This window comes from Giraffa tippelskirchi, chromosome 3, assembly GCF_054371585.1.
Source record: "Giraffa tippelskirchi isolate mGirTip1 chromosome 3, T2T-mGirTip1v1.2.pri, whole genome shotgun sequence".
Lineage (NCBI taxonomy): Eukaryota > Metazoa > Chordata > Mammalia > Artiodactyla > Giraffidae > Giraffa > Giraffa tippelskirchi.
The window spans coordinates 96,025,640-96,042,004 of NC_137277.1; the positions used below are offsets into that span (position 1 = coordinate 96,025,640).

Below are 16,365 nucleotides of genomic sequence, written 5' to 3' on the forward strand. Positions count from 1 at the left end.
ACTGATTCAGTGGACAACTTAGGGATTTTGTTTCTGTATGTAGGCAGATTTTTGCAGCTGCAACAAATTTCAGAAGGATTGTCAGTCCAAGCTCCAGGGCAATTCAGAATGAATTCACCAGAGAATGTTCATTTGCAGAGAGAGAATATTTGGCAGGTGAGGAATTCAGATCTGATTGATTAGTGAATGCTTCAGCTTCAACATTTGGTATGACATACATAAAATTCAGCCTCCCACATAAAGCTTCTATACTTATTTATAAAAACTAAGCATGAAGGAATAGGAAGATGGGAAGTGGTGTGCAAGCATCCAGCTTGTTTAAATTCTAATATAACATGAACATTTTTTTCTTTGTAATTCCTCAACATAAAAGAATTTCTTGATATTAAAATCCAAGTCTCAGAGGGTGGGACAGGATTAGGAAGGTCCATTCCTACAGGATATTAGCTTTTTAGCCCAAGCAATATAAAGATATGGTGAGTCAGGTATAGACATCAGAAGACTTAACACTGACTTAAACCAAAGCAGTTGTCTTAATTTACAAAATTCATCTTCTTGTCCTAGCAAAATATCTAATCCCTAAAGTCCCTGTCACTTTCCCCAGTCATGGTCTGATCCCTCTCTCATGGGATCCTGCTGAGAGCCAGGTTAACTATTGTAGCCAATAATAGCAGTATAGCAACTGCTCTCCTTCTAGGTGATTAGAAGCATTAACATAACACCTTTTGGATTCCACCTAAAAATAATATTACCTGGTCTTCAGGTATAAATAAAATGGCATCTTAATCTAAAATTTATCTGGGTTAGATGTCTTCTGATGTTATTAATTGCTGAGCATCAATTTGAAAGACTTACCAGTTTACCCTGTAGGGGAATCCCATACTCTTAATTAGTTGAGAAGAAAACCAGGAATGAAAAATGCTGAAGGCATGTTCTTGGCAGGGTTTTAAAGTAATCACTCATTCAACATATATGGAAGGAAGGGTTACATTTGGGACAGCACTGCTTCTTAAGTCTATTATAATAGGTTGGTCATCAGAGCTGACTCTGATGACCTTACTGACTTTTCGAGTAAGAAGATAAGGAAACTAAATTAGGGCGGAATAGCATTTGGTGTCAGGTTTAATGTGTATAGGGCTTCCCTGGTGGCTCAGGCGGTAAAGCATCTGCCTGCAATGTGGGAGACCCGGGTTCAATCCCTGGGTCGGGAAGATCCCCTGGAGAAGAAAATGGCAACCCACTCTAGCATTCTTGCCTGGAAAATTTCCATGGACTGAGGAGCCTGGTAGGCTATAGTCCACAGGGTCACAAACAGTCGGACACGACTGAGCAACTTCACTTTCTTTTCTTTCTTTCTTAATGTGTATATGACTGCTGCTCTCAGGGTCCTCCTAGAGGTTGATCCTTACCAATGGTTCTTAAATGCCTAAAAGAACAAGGTCCTTATCCAAATGTTATTGTAAAATCCTATCATATGTTATCTAAGGATAAAATTTATCACCTGAAATGCCTATCTAAAATAGGAATTATTAACAATAGTATATTTCCTCTGAATGCTTTTTATGGTCAAAAAAGAAATTTGGTAGAACTAGTTACTAAAAGTGAATTGGAGTTTTTCAAATGCTCATCCATGGTTAAAAACCCAAAGTAGAGCAGTTGTTTAAGTAGATTTCTAATTGTAAATCAAAATTCTTATAAATTACAAAAATTTTAAATGTTACTAGATTTCAAATAATATTTTTTTGCTGTACAACCAATGTGTCTATCAAGTGAGTTCAAAGAGGCACCTAGAAGACATGATGATGATGTGAGCGGGAGTGGCCCTTGAATTAGCAGCACTAGCTCCAACCACCTGGGAACCTGTTAGGAATGCCTATTCTTGGACCCCACCCATTCTATTAAATCAGAAACTTTGGTGGGAAGTGAGGCCAGTAGTCATGTTAAAACAAGCCCTCCTCCATACGATCCTGATGCACACGAAAACTTTGAGAATCACTCGTGTAGTACTCTGCAGTTAGACCAACTTGGGTCTCAGCACGAGTTCTTTCATTAATCGCTGTGTGACCGTAAGCGAATTAATTAACCCTTCTGAGTCTTTTTCCAGAGATAATGGTACCCGCCCTGAAAACACCTGAGGAGGAAATAAGAACATGTAGAGGAGTGCCTGGCACATAGTAGGTGCTCAAAAATGCTAGATTCTTTGGCTCTCATCCAGGAACATAACATTAAAAGCAATCAGGAAAATAAACAATTTTCCACAATTTAGCTTTTGCACAATGTGCAACGTCTCCAACTAAACAGCTGGAACCAAGACTAAAGCTTTTGTTTCAGATAAATGCCAAGTGTAGCTATTGTTTTCTCTCTTCTAATTGTAGCTTGCACTATTAGGTTTATAGCTTTAAAATGATACTATTTACAGTAATAATTGTGAGAGTATGAATCTCATGGTTACAAACATATCTACTTTGGATGTTAAATGCCAAGTGTGCAAAAATGGTCTGTTAAATTCAGTACAACTAGTATGTATTCCATGAAGACTGGCTCCCTAATGAAGTCTCTTTCAGTCCATCATATAATTCCCTAATGGTTGTTGTAAAATAATTTTCAAAATACAATTTTGAAAGAATGTATGTTTTTTCAGAAAATAGAAGTTCACGGTTTTAATGGTTCTTTTCAGACATCAAGGCCCACTCCCTCATGGCACAGATACATTGTACAGAACGAGCCTGCTAAACTCTAGTGTGGAATAGTAGTGATGGCTAGAGCATCAGTGTGGTAAATCTGAACTCAAATCCTACCTCCTCTACTCACTGTCAAGGCAAACCCTCAGTGAACTCCAGTATCCAAAACTATAAAAATGAGATAACATCTTAAGTATCTCAAAGGGGTGTTGAGTCTCTGAAATATATTTGCGGAAGTGCTTTCTAAACCACAAGGTACAATAAAACTATAAGACTTAATGCATCATCACAAAGATGGTGGTAGTAGGGTACCAGTGCCACAGCACTGCTTATATCTTCTAAAAACCTTCTAGTGCGCTTTCCCTTGCCTGACACTACCTGTATTTAACCTCATGACGAAAATCTATAAGGTGATTCTCACGCAACTTGCAAAGATCTATCTGCTCAGAAAAGGAGAAAGCCAGCATTAAGAAGCTTCTTTTGCCATAACACCCCAATGCGTGCATGCGTACCCCAATACTTATCCAATATTACTTTTGTCCAAGATCCATAAATTAATATATGTACATTACAATTGTTTTCTAGATAAGCGATAGCTTCCCCTTGTCCCTCTCACTTACGTGTTCTCTTTTAAAGTTGTTTTCTTGTGGTTCTCATTAACTTATTATGAAATGATGTTAACGTTTTAAAAACTAAAAGGGTAGCCTTTTTAAATGCTTTATAAAGTATTAGGTATTGTGATTGATCAGTGCCCAAGCTTAGAACAATTCATTACATGCTTTGTGGTACAAATACACTGTAAGAATATGCAATATGGAAAAGAAAATCCACAGGAAGACATGAATTTTTTTTTTATGTCAAGATCCTTTATTCTTTTTGTTAAAACTGGTCACAACACTAAGCCTCTGGCCCATATGAATTCTTAATAATTGACAGCATGAAAAAGAAATTATTATAAGACTTATTTCTATAAACTACTAAATGGGGCTTGAGAGAGATGACAAGTTATTTAAAAGTAACACATTATTACTAGGAATAGAATAACATATCTATAGAAATGCAATGTTAAGAACAATTGACCAATTTCATTGTTCTACTAATCATCACTCAACTTTCAAATGAGAATACCAAGAATTACTACAGAAATGCTCCCAACAAAATATTTTTGAGAAGTGGCAATAGTAATATGGTTACTCTTGAAAAGCTAATTTTAATATCAAAACCCAGATGAATTCCTGAATTGCAGTCATAACGTCTGCAACTTAATTTATGTTTTAAGAGACAAAAAATAATTTAGCACAGCTGTGGTTTTAAAGCACTATATGTTTAATCTGTATTCTTTGTACTTCCACTGTCTGTATTTTAATGCTGTTTTTGAGTTGAAAATAATCAAATAATTACAACTGCTAGCATTTAACCTGTATTTTTAAATACTGACAATATATTGTTTATTTGAGAAAATCCCACATAATTCCATCATTTTTGTGTTATTCAGGAGTACAATTCAAAGATCTGTAATCTTATAATTAACTGCTTTACATAGTTTCATCAAAATGGCCCTATAATTACAATAGCATTGAAATAATATGGTACTCTCCTAACAAATACTAAGGAAATAGATAAAAATATTGGGGAATCCCTAGTTTTTAATCTGGGCACCTGCCAACTTTAAAGGCAAATTACCTATTTTTAGCTGAAATTTATGTTCTATAATTTGGATAGGGATATGTATATGAGAATGTTTGCTGGTTAAATAATAATACATTTCAAACAGTAATGTGTGTAATTACTGGAAAATGTCAGTCATCTGATACAAAGAAGCTTGCTCACATCGGTTAAGTAGTAAGTACCTTGGAATGCTTTAAATGTAATGAAACAATCTACCAAAACACGTATATTTCCTAGTCTTTATGCACATAATGTAGCATGAAATCATGATGCTTTTGAAATACTCTGTGCAGAAATATTTATTTTTTAGCAAATATTTTCTTCAGATTGGTATGTGATATTGACAATGTAATCTACTTGCACAACTAGTTTTGCAATAACCTTCCACAAATAACTGTAAATAAGAAAACTGTAAATTTCATGTAAAAATGGTTGCAAAATTTTGGTAGCTAAAAGTGTACAAGTTGTATTGAAAATATAGTATATATACATAATTTAAGAATGAAGCATATAATTTCTGATCTATTTATACATGAAAATTCAAGAATTTGTAAAAGATATTATTTTGGGGAAAAAGAAAGTAAATCTCATTAGCTACTTAGGATACTTTTATTAGGGAAGCCAACTCTTTCAAACATTTTACTAGATACAGAGATAGATACAGGCATGGTGGTGCTGATATATTTCACAAAATCACATAACTGTTAACAGTGCTACAGTTTTACTGAGTTCCACTGGGGCGCTAGTAAGCTGGACTGAGTGGTTAAAAAACATTAAATTTCAAAATAAACAAATGACAACCCTTCACTTTTTGCCTCTCAAGAACACAGTAGTAATTTACTAAAACACTTATTGTTTATTTAAAATTTCCAGTGACTAATCAGGCTTTAACTTGCATGAGATAAATTTTTTTATAATGTATGCTTGATACATATTTTTCATCTAGAATGAAAATATTGGGATACGATTTTCATTTGCCTATGTTTCATACGTTTTTAATTTTTCCCCTGGAATCATTTATCTATTATTTTTTTAAAAATCAAACCATGTTTAAAGAAAACTTTTAAATAAAACTGATTGATCATAACATGGCATATTCCTAGCTAAGGGCTGTTTAGTCTGTTTAGGGTTGAAATTACCCACTATTCACTTTTAAGGTATAAAAAACCAAGAGAACATTGCCCTATTTGATAAATAAAAAACCAAACCAAATACAGAGTAGCAGAAAGCACTGTACTATCTAGAAGTGAAGCTGATTAAAAAATAAGAATCAAAGTATGAAAAAACAAAATATTTTTTTAAAAGATTCTCTTGCCTTAAGATAAATTGTAGGGGTAATGCATTTAGATAGCTTTGGGAAATTAAATACATATTCACAAGTTCAGTTAACAAGTGGCCTATAATTTTCAAAAGAATATGGATCTTTAATTAGTATGTTTCTGGATATTAGTAATATCCATATTAGCAATGTTCAGGTTATCCTTTGCAATTTCAGTAATCATAACAATATAAAATGTGATTAAATACAGTCAGGAGAAGGCAATGGCACCCCACTCCAGTACTCTTGCCTGGAAAATCCCATGGACGGAGGAGCCTAGTAGGCTACAGTCCATGGGGTCGCTAAGAGTCGGACACGACTGAGCGACTTCACTTTCACTTTACCCTTTCATGCACTGGAGAAGGAAATGGCAACCCACTCCAGTATTCTTGCCTGGAGAATCCCAGGGACGGCGGAGCCTGGTGGGCTGCCGTCTATGGGGTCGCACAGAGTCGGACACGACTGAAGCAACTTAGCAGCAGCAGCAAATACAGTCAACTAAAATGCAAATAACTGTATCTATAAAGTACATATTTGTATTTTCACGCTTATGGAAAAAGGTTCTGTCTCCCCTCCATGCAAGGGCACACACATAGACACATACACTGTATCAGAAGAAGGGGTACTAATTCCTGGCATACTTGTCTCTGAACATAGCTATTAAATATGATCTAGACCAATTCTTCTCACTCCCTGTAAGATTCCCAAACTGCCACCATCTCTAACGCTGCAGAAGGGGCACAGCTAAAGACCTAAGTAGCACACAGGCAAGGAGCCTGCTGCTCCCCTCACTGTAGGGCACATCATAGCAACATAGAATTGCCACCAGTGTCTACTTATCTATTCAAATATAGAAGCACATCTGAAATTTGAATGCTCAAAAAGTCATACACAAAGCTGCATACTATCAAGCTACATGGGTAAAAGGAATATTAAGTAATATAAGGTTCTTTTCTTTACTATGCTTTTTAAGATAGGTAGACATGGCAAAAAACAAAAGCGCAAGTTTCCCAGGATTCAAATAATGATCTGCTAGTGAGACAGAGAAATTTTTCTTAACTTTCCCAGTTTTCTGTAAAGTAGTTTTGTGCTCAGAACTCCATGTTACAGGACAATTTGAGTTCAATAAAGACATGTAATTTTATGACCTTATTCTAGACTATAAATTATTTGAACAGTGTTCATTTAAAAGCCCTGTCTGTATTCATCACTATAACACAAGTTCTAAATATTTTTATTTGTATCATCTAGTATTATGAAATCAAGACATACTCTTAGATGATGCCTTAGCATTGTACATTTATTTAAAAATGCCCAATTTGCTATGAAAATGATTTGTGACCAACAAAATTGTGATATTGTAATATGTTTCAAAGTAATAAAACACTCATGGTTGCATTTTAAAGTTTAAGAGAAAAGAAGAATATACTAACCTGAAAAGTGTATTGAATTTTACTCACTAGATTTAATTTACCAGATTTTAACAAATTTACTCCTATTAATTTCCCAGAAAACTGCTACAAAAAAAAATATCATTTATGTCTGTCAAACATAAAAAGACAAAAGCACACTTCTGACATACAGTATTTGTTTGTTCAGTTTTGTAATGCCATAACAGTGACCTTGATTTGTATATTTTACTTAAAGAAATCATCACAATTTATATTTTCAATTACACAGATTTTAAATACATTAATAAATTTTACTCTCTTCCAGGGTAAATGCCTTCTCTGGAAATAAACATATCACCAGACATTTTTCTATTACATTTTGTTTCTGAATGCATGCTTGATAGATCAAATGGGCACAGTCCTTGAAATTACACTTGAAAGTGGACCAAATTAAGATTCCAATAGTATTGATTACCCCTTGATGTAATTTAAAATGTGTAAACTGCCACTCAAAAGAGAAGTGCAATACCTGACATTTAGTCATTTGGCAGTCTTTTAAGCATAGGTGAATTACTGCACTGTTACTTGAACTGAAGTATCTCTTAATATATATGTTATAGATTTTGTATGATGCAAAACTTTACAGCAAGCTATTTGAATGTTTATTAAAAAAAATTCTCAAAATGACATGGAAACATGTTTATTGTATAAATAAAAGCACTTAGACATTAAGAGTGTACATGATTTAATAATTTACATCATCATAAGAAAACTGGGGCATGAGTTAATTAGTACAAACTACCACACTATATTCACATTCATGTTCATTATAAAATGACTTAATTTTTACCTTAGTAATAGATTCTGTTTACATTATTTTAGAAGCATAAAAAATATGAATTGCATTTCAGCAGAAAAATCCTGGTAACGTATTCTCTATGGCCAATGTTTATATAAGATTTTTTAATGTATACAGATTAGAAAACTGAGCACTAGAAAAATATGTAATTGTCCTGAAGGCCAAAATGACACTAGTGTTTGGAATAATGTTAATTTGGGAATTTGGAAGGAAAGTGATGATTTCACAAATCTTATTTCTAGATTTATGTTCTCCTCATTAGTATAAGCAAAATTTGAAAAGGGGCTAGATGCAAATAAAATTCTGTGGATTAAAAAAAAGGATTATCTAATTTGAAGTGCAAAACAACTGTCTGACAATCAGGTTGGACTGGCATAGAATATCAGTTTTGCTAGGAGGTAGGGTTCTGAGGTTAAAAAAATTCAGAAAAAATTGAGTCAAATAAAATTGAGATTTTCTGTACCTTAGGTTTTATTAAGCTTCCTGAGGAAGATGAGGCTTTCCCAAATACGTTTGGTCCTGAGAACTTTTTCAGACCTCCTATGACCAGAAGTCATAGGAACACCTTTGGTAAAGGATGAGTTAAGAAAAGCATGTAAAAGTTCTAACGCAACGTGTCGTTTAACAAAACTTATATGACTCATGTCATACCATTTTAAAAGTTTTACCTCAACTATGAGCGTCCAAATAAGGAAAATTATAACTGACCTCAGAATAGTACAGTAACTCAACCAACTGTACAAAGTATATGTTAAGATTCCATGCTGCTGAGTCATGGTATCACATGAATGATACACAGTGTGTTTATATGTCTCTTTACTACAACACTGCTAATTAGAATTCTGTATCTTTTATGGCTCAGTTAGTATGCTCTCACATCATCAAATATATGTTCATGAAAAAAATTAACAGCCAGAGGACAAAATTACATGAATTATTTATTCACACATTTTTATAAATCTGACCAAATGAATCTGACAGCTAATTATATAAACTTTTCAATATCAACAAGAATATACATTACTTCCTTTCCAGGTTTTTTTAAAGTGAAAGTTGATCTACAATTCTGTATGTTTATAAAAGGTTTTTTTTTTTCAAGATACTACCATTCTTCCTCCATTTTTATGAAACTTCTATGAAAAACTATATTATTAATTTGATCACAGCCATATTAAAATTATGTTAATTTGTATTCACCTTTAAGCTAGAAGATGATCAGTTAAAGTGTAATAAAAGTATGTGGTTTACTAACTCTTCATTTAGAAAACTGAGGCACGTTTGCCCAGAAAGGGACTGATTAACTATAACAACTTATATCAGTAATCTTAAAATGCTAAGAACCTGGTGACTCCACTTTCAATTTTCATAGTAATGCCACTCAGAACCATGCTCAGGACCCACATTACACTTACTGAGAAAGACTTATGGGTTTACTAATGTCAAAATCACAGACTAATGCTGTCAAGAAAGTCAAACATATAATTTCTAAACATTTCAACAAAGTGGTAGATTACTTGATTTTTTTAAAAATTTTATAAACAGCTAATAGCAATATGTATAAACAATTTAGTTTAAAATAACAAATTTAAATATTGACATTTCATTAAAAAATATGTCATCTGCAGAAAACCTAAATTTAAACAAAGATGCCATTTTAGGTTATCTATAAAGTACAGAGAAAGAAGTTATGTTCATTAAGAATTTTGTTCCACAGAAAACAATAAAACACACTGAAGAAAAACATATACTGCAAAAAAATTAAGAAAGGAAAAACAATGCCTCCTGTAGTTTTATTTCACCATAGATTAATTTATGGTCCACCTAATGTGATCCAGGATAAAATTTTAGGAATTACAATTTTCTTCTTCACAGGTGAAGAATCACAAGTTTCTGTTTTCTGATTATGTGAGCAAATAAAAAACCCTACTATAAAGATGGCACAAAATCTAGGCTTCCCTTTCAGGCTCATCTTCAAATACCAACAACTACAAATAAATTTTTCAAAATATAATTTTTAACCTTCAGGTAAGTATAAATTAGTTTTATCTAGGCTTTCATCATTTAGCTTCTTATACAATCTATCTTTTTAAAATATATAATCTATCTTGTAATTAAGAAAGAAAATTAAAGCCAAGAAGTATTTATATCACTTAATTATACACCTATGTTTATTATGCAGATATCTCTAAAGTTATAACTTTACTAAAAGCAATAATATTCCAAATACAAAAACATCTCTTTTATTGCTTTGCACTGTGAGCTAAAGTAAAAACTCAGAGAAGAGGTTCAATATATGGAATACGGAAAAGCCTTAGAAGCTTTAATTCTAAGGAGTCCAGTTCATTTCTTCTAAGCAGAGAAACTCACAGTATTTCTTCAGCTTTCAAATTCTAGACATTCAAACTGCCATTGTGCCCTGCAAAAACTAATAACAGGCAAAATCATCGGTTGGTAACAACAACATGGTTTTTGTCTTTAATGTTTTGTCTCTAATTATATTCCACAGAGGCATTTTCTCAAGAGGAGAAATTTTTACTATCTAAGGCTTGTAACTCAAACCAGTATTATACTGGTAGGATAAAGTTGACCTTATAATTTCCACATAACACAAATAAAACAAAACCCTGAAACACTTAAGAACAGGTGAAATATAACCTTTCCTGTAGCTTCAATTAAAAACAAACAAAAAAAAACATGGACTCAGCTTAATAGCAACAATTGAAGATGAGAAATGAATAGTTCCACTACCTATCATAGATGAACATTTCCTATCTCTTTCAGAAGAAAGATCATCACAAATAAAATGCTCTTTATAAATTTGCCCTTAAAAATGATTTGGAACATAAACTGCCAAAATCACTGTCATAAAATTTTAAAGTATTTTTATGTTTAATATCAAGTCAAATTGATTACTTGTACTACTACTGAATTTTATATTTGAGTTACGCTGAAAAATACAGAAAAAGAATATAGTTTTTAAAATATATTATCTCCACTACTGAAACCAGAGATCATTTACATTTTCTTATCACTATAAATACACACAGAACACAGTATAAATATCAAAAGTGCAATACAGGATACTCACATCGTCATATACGAAACTCACAACCCCTTGTTGCAAGTGGTCTCTTCTCCTAAAGAAATCTTTAAACAAGAAGTTACTTTCTGTGTTACAGTTTAAAATCTAGTTTTAAATAACTGGTGCCCCCAGTTCTTACAAAAGAAATGATTTTATACTCTAGTAAATCTTGTGATTTTTTTTATGTCCCAGGACACTGAAATATGAAGAAAATTTTCGAAAACTGAGCTATAACATTTTTTCACTATTTACATTCCTAAAGTTTTAAAGCCTTAGAACTCTGATAAGATTTAACAGTGAATAAAGAGGGGAAGACACATAATACTATCACTTCGCTGAAGAAAATGAGGGACATCATTTGGGGAAAAAAGCCCCATAATACTATGCCCATGAATGGTCCATACCTGTCAGTGCTCGAAGCTTCACACAGCAGGCAACATAATCATCAAAGAAGATTCTTCCATTCTTGCTGTAACGTTTGACAATGGTAGTTACCGTTTGAGGACTCAACCTATAACCTAGAAAAAGGGATTGTTAGATTAAAGCTTCTAAAACTACACATCATAAGAACACCATTAACCAACAATGTATTCTTGTTAATAAAGTTATAAAACAAATTAACTTTCAGAATTAATTACATAAAAATATATATCAGAAACAAAACACATTCCTATTGAAATTCATCAGGAAAGGTTTTATTACTAATAGCAAAAGTGGTACATAAATTACACAATTCCGACTCTATAAAAAGTCAAAGCTAGGAAAAAGAAAACTATCTTTTGTGCTTGTAAAATATATTTTCATTTTGAAATAATGTCTAATGTAGTCACAGGTTCTTTAACTCATCAATTTTTAAACCCTGTAATTTTATAGTTCTTCAAAAACATCAAAGCAAAGATTATTAGTGATCTTTGATATCATTCAAACTTGTATTTCCCATTGACTGTATTAAGAGTCAAAGAAAATTTGAGAATCAACATGGTTACTTAGAAGGGGAAGAAATAGGGAAATGTTATTCCATTTTGGCCTATAACCCTTATTATATTTCTTCATAGATTTTTCATCTTAACCAGTCTTTTTACTCTTTTCTTGGTTCTTTGCTGTCTAGCCCAGTGGACTCCAAAAGTTTTTGAATGTATACTTCGAATAAAAAATTTTGGATCATTCACTCCCATTATATGTATATTATGTAGTCTTAAATTCTATACAAGTATTACTATTTGATGATTTACATTTTAAAATATATAAAAAACTAAAATTTAAAAGAATGGAATAAGAGTAAGTAGAAATATAAATTAATTTATTTCACTTGTTGCCCCCTCTAGTGATGGTCCTATGTATTTAATGAGATGTGTATATTTTACTGTGAAGAATGCTGGCTTAGAAATGTTGTCTTTGTATATTACTGGATTAGATGTAGACAAAAGACATTCATCCAAGCAAAGGGAAAAATAATGAAAATAAATGCAACAGAAGATAATTCTACAAATAGCTATAATGAAATGCAATCCAGGAAACTTGCTAAAAGTAACTGAAAGGAAAGGTATAAATTAATAGAAGTCAAATATGCAAGTGAATGTTATTATATGCAAATAAACCCTGAGCTTCCTGTTAGAGAGTTATGATCCGGGTGGATATGGGACTGATAAAATTCACAAGATTTTCCATAGCATTCTCAGCAAAAAAAAAATTGAATATTTTAAAATATATCTGAAGGCCTAAAATTTGAATAATACAGAATGCCTCTTTGTTACTTACATTCAACTGCTTATGTGAATTCTTTGGTGGTTTTCTTTTTTCCAAATGGCTATATTAATTTTCCAACATTGTGCTGAATTAAGAACCAAGTTTAATTCATTAGGAATTAAGACTCTATAATTAAACTATACAAGTTTATATGGACAGGACTATCCCTAAAATGACAATTTATTAAAATGTCTTTTTATAAAACAAAATCATGGTTTTGACTTTAAACTGAAATTTGAGATAATTTACACTTGTTCAGATTTCTGAAAAGTACAATCTTTCAAAAGTTAGTTTTGTTACAAAAGCATTTTGTTTAGAAATGAGTGTAAATAAAATCACAAGCATAAATAAAATTAAGAAAGCTACTTAAAACTATGTTATTGTAAGCAAGTTAAATGGACTGTATGTAGTCCATGGAATTCTCCAGGCCAAATACTGGAGTGGGTAGTCTTTCCCTTCTCCAGGGGATCTTCCTAACTCAGGGATCGAACCCAGGTCTCCCACATTGCAGGCAGATTATTTACCAGTTAAGCCACAAGGAAAGCCCAAGAATACTGGAGTGGGTAACCTATCCCTTCTCCAGAGGATCTTCCTGGTATTGAGCTGGGGTCTCCTGCATTGCAGGCAGATTCTTTACCAACTGAGCTATGAGGGAAGCCCCAAGCAAGTTACACACCGTTCATATTATCATTTTTTGAAAGACAACAGACTGAGAACTTTAGCTTATCAGAGATATGATAAAAATAAAGTTACAGTCTTTTGAGATACTCTAAAATGTAGATTTCTCATTTTGAGGGGTTTTTTTTGGTGTCTACTGTGTGTTCTATACTTATACAGAAGAAGAAAAACTAGACTATGTATGGAGACCTGTTACTGAGATAAGCTTTTGCCATCAAATTAGAGATCTTACCAAGTTACAAAAGTATACAATATAAATGATGAGTATGAACAATTAGAATAAATTTAAGTATATTCAACATAGGAAATTCAGAAACTGTTTTATCAAACAGAATGCATGAAAGATTATCCTTTGAAAAGCTTACAAATAAAATGGTTTTGTTAAAGATATTTAATCAGAATGTATCTATAACCTTGAAATCAAACTGGACAATAGCTCCTGAAATAACATACCCTTTTATTACTTAGCAAGTTTAAACAAACAAGATTCATCTGATCAAAGAACAAAGACGACCTGGATTTATTTAAAGAATTTTAATATGCTTACCCATAGCAGCAATGGCTTGATTCAGTTCATGATGCTCTACTGAGCCACTTCCGTCTTTATCAACAGCTATGAAGTTTTGCTTCCAGGAGTTAAGAGCTGCCCAAAGTTCTTTGAATTCATTAAATCCCATTTTTCCTGTGTAATCTCTCTGATAGTTTTATTAATGAAAATAAATTCTGATACCAAAGAGAATTTAACCTGGACTCAAAATTCCAAACAAATGACTAAAAAATTGTAAGCTCACTTCTGCAAAAGTTGGACAATTTAGCATATAAATAGATTTGTGTAAAAATGGAAAAGAATGGAATTCAAATAGGATGTTACAAAGTATTTTTAAACACTCTAGCTTACTATGATCATTTATACCTAAACAACTGCTTTAAGGGTAATTATTCTATATTCAAGTATTTTTTGTTTTTACTCAAGGATACATCCAACATGGCAATCATAATTCTGCAGGTTTCCAAACTGAAGGCTATAAAACATATTTATTATTTGAATTAAATTCTGCCCTATTTATGTAAAATTGCAACAGTTTCTGTTTTTAAAACAAAACATTTACCATCTGCCAAAATGATACATCACTCAATGAACAAACTCTGATTGTCAGGCATGCATAGTGAAAGAAAAAAAAAAAAAAGACAAAAATTACTACCTTCATACTACTCACATCTACTAAAGGGATTTGGGTAATTAAATAAGCAATTATAAAATACTGAAAACTAAACAAGGGAAAAAGAGGGCTTTAGTCTTCCTAACACAAATGCCAAGTCAGCTTAAGTAGTTCTCACACAGTGAGATCACAAAACTTGAAAGTGTTGAGAGATTTGGTTAAAGCTTAGGGCATATGGGAATGAGAGGCATATAATGATTTCAGATGAGGCCCAGATAATGAGTCTTGAATGCCACCCTAAAGGGTTAGACCAATGGAAGTTACTAAAAGATTGGAGAAGGAAATGGCAATCCACTCCAGTATTCTTGCCTGGGGAATCCCATAGACAGAGGAGCCTGGCAGGCTCGCAAAGAATTGGACATGACTTAGTGACTAATCAACAACGTTAAAATAGGAGCAATTCTAAAATTTCCATTTCAAAAACAGTAGCTGACACAGAAAGACTACATAGAGAGTAAAGTATGATGAATCTGGATGTAGGTAAATCATTTGGAAGTTTACGGCACTCAACCAAGTAAGAAAGAGATGAGCTTCAGAACTGAAAGTAACTGCTTTTTCTTGGGGGGAGGGGGAAAGAAAGGAAAAAGAAATATAGATAGTAAGATAGTTTGCTATCTTAAATCAGAAATATTAACACTTCCATATTTAAAGAACTATAAATGAGGACTTACTAGGCAAAATTTAATTTTTTCTAATCCTTATCATAATTACATTCAATTAGCATGCTGATTTATCTCAAGACTAATTATACATAGTCCTGATGAAGGAGATATTATGTCAGTACAGTTCAGTGAAGTTTACAAAGTTCTTACTAGTAGGTCCTTAAGATAAACAAATGAATAAGCAAAAATGCTTAAAATTATTTATGCTTTTGATAAAATATTTTGAAATTTTTATAAAGAAAAAAACTATTTCAGCTAAATTTTAGACTCATTAAAGAAAATTATAAAACAATCCACTAATTAAAAAACTTTCTTTAATGTTTCACATGGTATCAATTGTAGAATAGATGGTTACGGTATTTTCAGACTGGCAATTCAACTGACTATGGTTACTTCAGTTACTATGAACCAGTAGGGAGAAGGCAATGGCACCCCACTCCAGTACTCTTGCCTGGAAAATCCCATGGACGGAGGAGCCTGGTAGGCTGAGCCCATGTGGTTGCGAAGAGTCGGACACAACTGAGCGACTTCACTTTCACTTTTCACTTTCATGCACTGGAGAAGGAAATGGCAACCCACTCCAGTGTTCTTGCCTGGAGAATCCCAGGGACAAGGGAGCCTGGTGGGCCACTGTCTATGGGGTCGCACAAAGTCGGACACGACTGACGCGACTTAGCAGCAGCAGCAGCAGCATGAACCAGTAGTGTATGTTTTGTGATTTAACATAAACACACCTAACCTATAATAGTCCCAGTTTTACAAATAAAGCAGCTGTGGCCCAGAAAGATAAACTTTCCCAAGGTCACAGAGCTAACAGGTGGAAGAGAAAGGATTGGAGACTAGTGCTCTTTCATACAAAAACTTCTCAGGCAGGGACAGGGAGAAATCTCTGGAATGGCATTCCATCATTTTGTCCAGTAAATTAGATCTATTTTGCCTTAAAGTTAACATAGCATACATTCTTTAAGTGGAAAAATCTGAATAGATGATAATAAATGACAAAAATTCAGTCATCAACTAACCAGCTCTTCAATCAGTCTCAAAATAGAACCAAGTAAAT

General features: G+C 32.9%; 1 protein-coding gene across 2 annotated transcripts in view; it reads right to left on the minus strand.

Annotated features, from left to right (window-relative positions):
- Positions 1-7,742: 7,742 nt before the first annotated feature.
- Positions 7,743-16,365, minus strand: part of GCA (grancalcin) — a 44,919-nt gene continuing 36,296 nt past the window's right edge. For both annotated transcript variants that reach the window (XM_081581592.1, XM_081581591.1), the window contains 5 exons: positions 14,402-14,445; positions 13,971-14,118; positions 11,404-11,517; positions 11,006-11,064; positions 7,743-10,342 (listed from right to left, as the gene is read on the minus strand). In XM_081581592.1, coding sequence (XP_081437718.1) covers positions 10,316-10,342; positions 11,006-11,064; positions 11,404-11,517; positions 13,971-14,118; positions 14,402-14,445 — 392 coding nt within the window. In that variant the 3' untranslated portion in view covers positions 7,743-10,315. The remainder of the gene's footprint in view (positions 10,343-11,005; positions 11,065-11,403; positions 11,518-13,970; positions 14,119-14,401; positions 14,446-16,365) is intronic.